This window comes from Aplysia californica, unplaced genomic scaffold, assembly GCF_000002075.1.
Source record: "Aplysia californica isolate F4 #8 unplaced genomic scaffold, AplCal3.0 scaffold00182, whole genome shotgun sequence".
NCBI lineage: Eukaryota > Metazoa > Mollusca > Gastropoda > Aplysiida > Aplysiidae > Aplysia > Aplysia californica.
Window position 1 is genome coordinate 406289 of NW_004797452.1, and position 3255 is coordinate 409543.

The following is a 3255-nucleotide window of genomic DNA, read 5'->3' on the forward strand; positions in this document are numbered from 1 at the left end:
TCTCTCTATCTATCTATCTATCTCTCTCTCTCTCTCTATCTCTCTCTATCTCTCTCTATCTCTCTCTCTCCCTTTTTTTTCCTACCGCTCTCACACATCTCTCTTAAAACGATTATTTCAGGATATCTGGTCCCCACATTAGCCTTAGTACATTCCCGTACTACATCGATGCTTCTTCCCCACCTCCGACAGTTCATTCTTTCAGCTCTGGACCGGAACCACCAAATTATGCAAACTCGGCGGCCGTTCAGATTCTCTTTTTCAAGCGCATTCGAAATGCACTTTTTTTTTTTTATTTACCCCTGAAACAGAGCCAAAGAGTAACTACTTAGAGTACAAAATAGCAGGTGTTGCTTGGTAGATGCGGTTATGTACTGGATTATTCTACACCTAGGTATTGTAAACAAGAATTAGCGGGCAGGGAAAATGTGATCAGCAAGTCGACGGGCGACTAATGATAATAATTACTTATTAGCGCCAACGAAATATGAACGTCGAAAGCCATTGGTTAGGTATTACCGGGTTTGCTCTCCCCCAACGCTGATTGGTTGTTCCAATAATGTTATGTAATCCGTGACGCATGGGGCGAGAAATTATGGGATGTCCGTCTGCCTTTAGCTGTGGATGCTACAGCGGGCATTTAAGACAAATGATTGAACGGTTTTACTTAAAACAACAATACAGTATTTCCTGAAACCTTCAGATAAAATACGATAAAGCGAAAACGAGCTAATGATCAGGAGAAATTCTTCTGGGGCGGGTGGTTGGTGGGTGCTCTGGTGGTTTGTTCCTTCTTTGCTATCAAACATCTATCGTCATTATCTCTCTTCCTTTTTTTGTGTGTAAGTTACTCTCCTGTAACTTCTAATCTTCAGTATTTAAATGACCTAATTGTGTTGCAAGTGCCGTAGAAGTAAAACTAAAACTAACGGGCCGACGCTATGTTTGATGGTTTAGCTGACAACATCGTGTGCAATGAAAGTGCACCGTTCCTTGTCTATGTGTTTAGGAAAACAGAGAATACAATAACCTTGACCTTGACCATTAATGATTTATTTATAGAGGCACCAGCCATCCATGTATAATACAATTATATTTCATATGCGGAGATGTCAAATTTGGTATTTTGTGTCTATCTTACAAGAACCCCATCCAATAACCATCCAGGGTCTATTTGTGTGTGTGTGGGGGTGTGTGGGGGTGTGTGTGTGTGTGTGTGTGTGTGTGTGTGTGTGTGTGTGTGTGTGTGTGTGTGTGTGTGTGTGTGTGTGTGTGTGTGTGAGTGGGTGAGCGAGTGAGTGAGTGAGTGAGTGAATGAGTGAGTGAGTGAGGGAGAGAGGGAGGGAGGTAGGGAGAGACAGGCAGACAGATAGACAGACAAACAGACACACAGAGAGAGAAGGAAGGGAAGGGGGGAAATTGTTTTCGAGTGCATGCGTGTGTAGGTTTTAAGCAAGCCGCAGCAAATTTCCCTTTGTGGAGATCAATAAATTGCTATCTTATTTTATCTTATCTCTGCAGCGTGGTTAGCTTAATGGATTGTGAGATTCCGGGATCGGGGGCTCGCGCCTCAGCTCGGTCCGACGTTGTGTCCTTGGGAAAGGCACTTAACCCGTATGTCCCATTTGTCTCGGTCCTTTCGGAGAGACACGTTAAACTCTTAAGTCCCGCCTCTTAAATAACCTTATAGTGTTGATGGGAGAGTTAAACTTATCCCATTCACCATTTATTTCGTCTTATCTCATCTATGTTATTATAATATCTCGCGTAATATTTCATTATCCAAGCGGATGGTTTGGAGAATGCCACTGATAGTACTGTACTTTTTCCCTGCACTAAATGGCCATTATTGTGTCGATGTGCTTTTCTTTCCTCAAACTCAAACGATGTGGAGATTTATAAAATTCTTATTATCTATTTTGTTATAATATGTCTCATTATCTATTTCATTATCTACCATTCAGCGCTCATATGACCGTATGTAGTTGCGAGCGCCGTAAAACTCTTTCCGCGGGTGGTTGAAGGGCGCCACTGGCAGGTCCTACTTCTTTACTTTCCCTCTCTATTGTTTCTGTCTGTCTTACTTTTTGACCAGCGCTAAATTACCATTATTAAGCCGATATTATTATGCTTCTCTTTGTGGGTGGTTGGCGGGTGCTCTGGTGTGGTTTGCTTCTTCTTTCCTATCAAACACCTATTGTCCTGATTTCTCCTTCTTCTTTTTTTGTGTTTGTTACTCTTTTGTAACACCTCAAAAATTCGGCACTTAAATGACCTTATTGTGTTTGCAAGTGCCGTAAAACTCTTACTAAAACTAAAAGCTTCTCTTTACTCAAACAAACAAACAAACAAAGTGGGTGGTTGGCGGGTGCTCTGGTGTTGTTTGCTCCTTCTTTCTTATCAGAAATCTATCTCTTCTTTATCTCCCCTCCTTCTGTTTTGTGTTTGTTACTCTCTTGTAACACCTCTAATCATCGGCACTTATATGACCTTATTGTGTTGCAAGTGCCGTAAAACTCTTACTAAAACTAAAAGCTTCTCTTTACTCAAACAAACAAACAAACAAACAAAAATTCTGACCGAGCTGAAACATCTACCCTTCTGTCACCCCCCGGGGCGGTGCTACTTACTGAAGTGTCTTTATGACATTCCCAAAGTGGGGGGGGGGCATTAACATCTCGAGTTCTTATGCACAGTGGAATTGTAATTGTAAGTGGGCTGATTCATCAATGCCATGCTCATGCTGTGCCTGAACTGCAACAGGGAACTGCTGCTTTTTCTTTCCTAATCCTTATTATCGTCATTCTTCCTCTAATTCTTTTGTATGTTTGTGACCCGCTATTTCCGTGGTGCCTTGATAGTCGAGGCAGACTTTGTGCTGTTGAAGCTAGAGAGGTGAGCAGAGTAAGCCTGATTCCCTGCAAGGACTCCTCTGTTGACATCCACATCTTGGCGCTCATAAGACCTTATGCAGTTGCGAGCGCCGTGAAACCTCTACCAAAACTAAACTACCCTTGTATTTGCTAGGTGGACTTCGGGTTCGCCAAGAAGATCGGCGTGGGGAAGAAGACGTGGACATTCTGCGGCACGCCGGAGTACGTCGCTCCGGAGATCATTCTCAACAAGGGCCACGACCACTCGGCCGACTACTGGTCGCTGGGTATCCTCATGTATGAGCTGCTCAATGGAACGTAAGTCTGTTGTTGTTTGGCCTGATCTATGTCTGTTTGTCTGTCTGTCTGTCTGTGTGTCTGC

The 3255-nt window shown here is 43.1% G+C and overlaps 1 protein-coding gene across 1 annotated transcript in view; it reads left to right on the forward strand.

Moving 5' to 3' along the window:
* The window catches only part of LOC100533328 (PKG), a gene marked incomplete in the record, with an annotated part of 183988 nt that overhangs the window by 176816 nt on the left and 3917 nt on the right, over nt 1–3255 (forward strand). Inside the window, 1 exon segment of the mRNA NM_001204625.1 lies at nt 3028–3191. Coding sequence (NP_001191554.1) covers nt 3028–3191 — 164 coding nt within the window.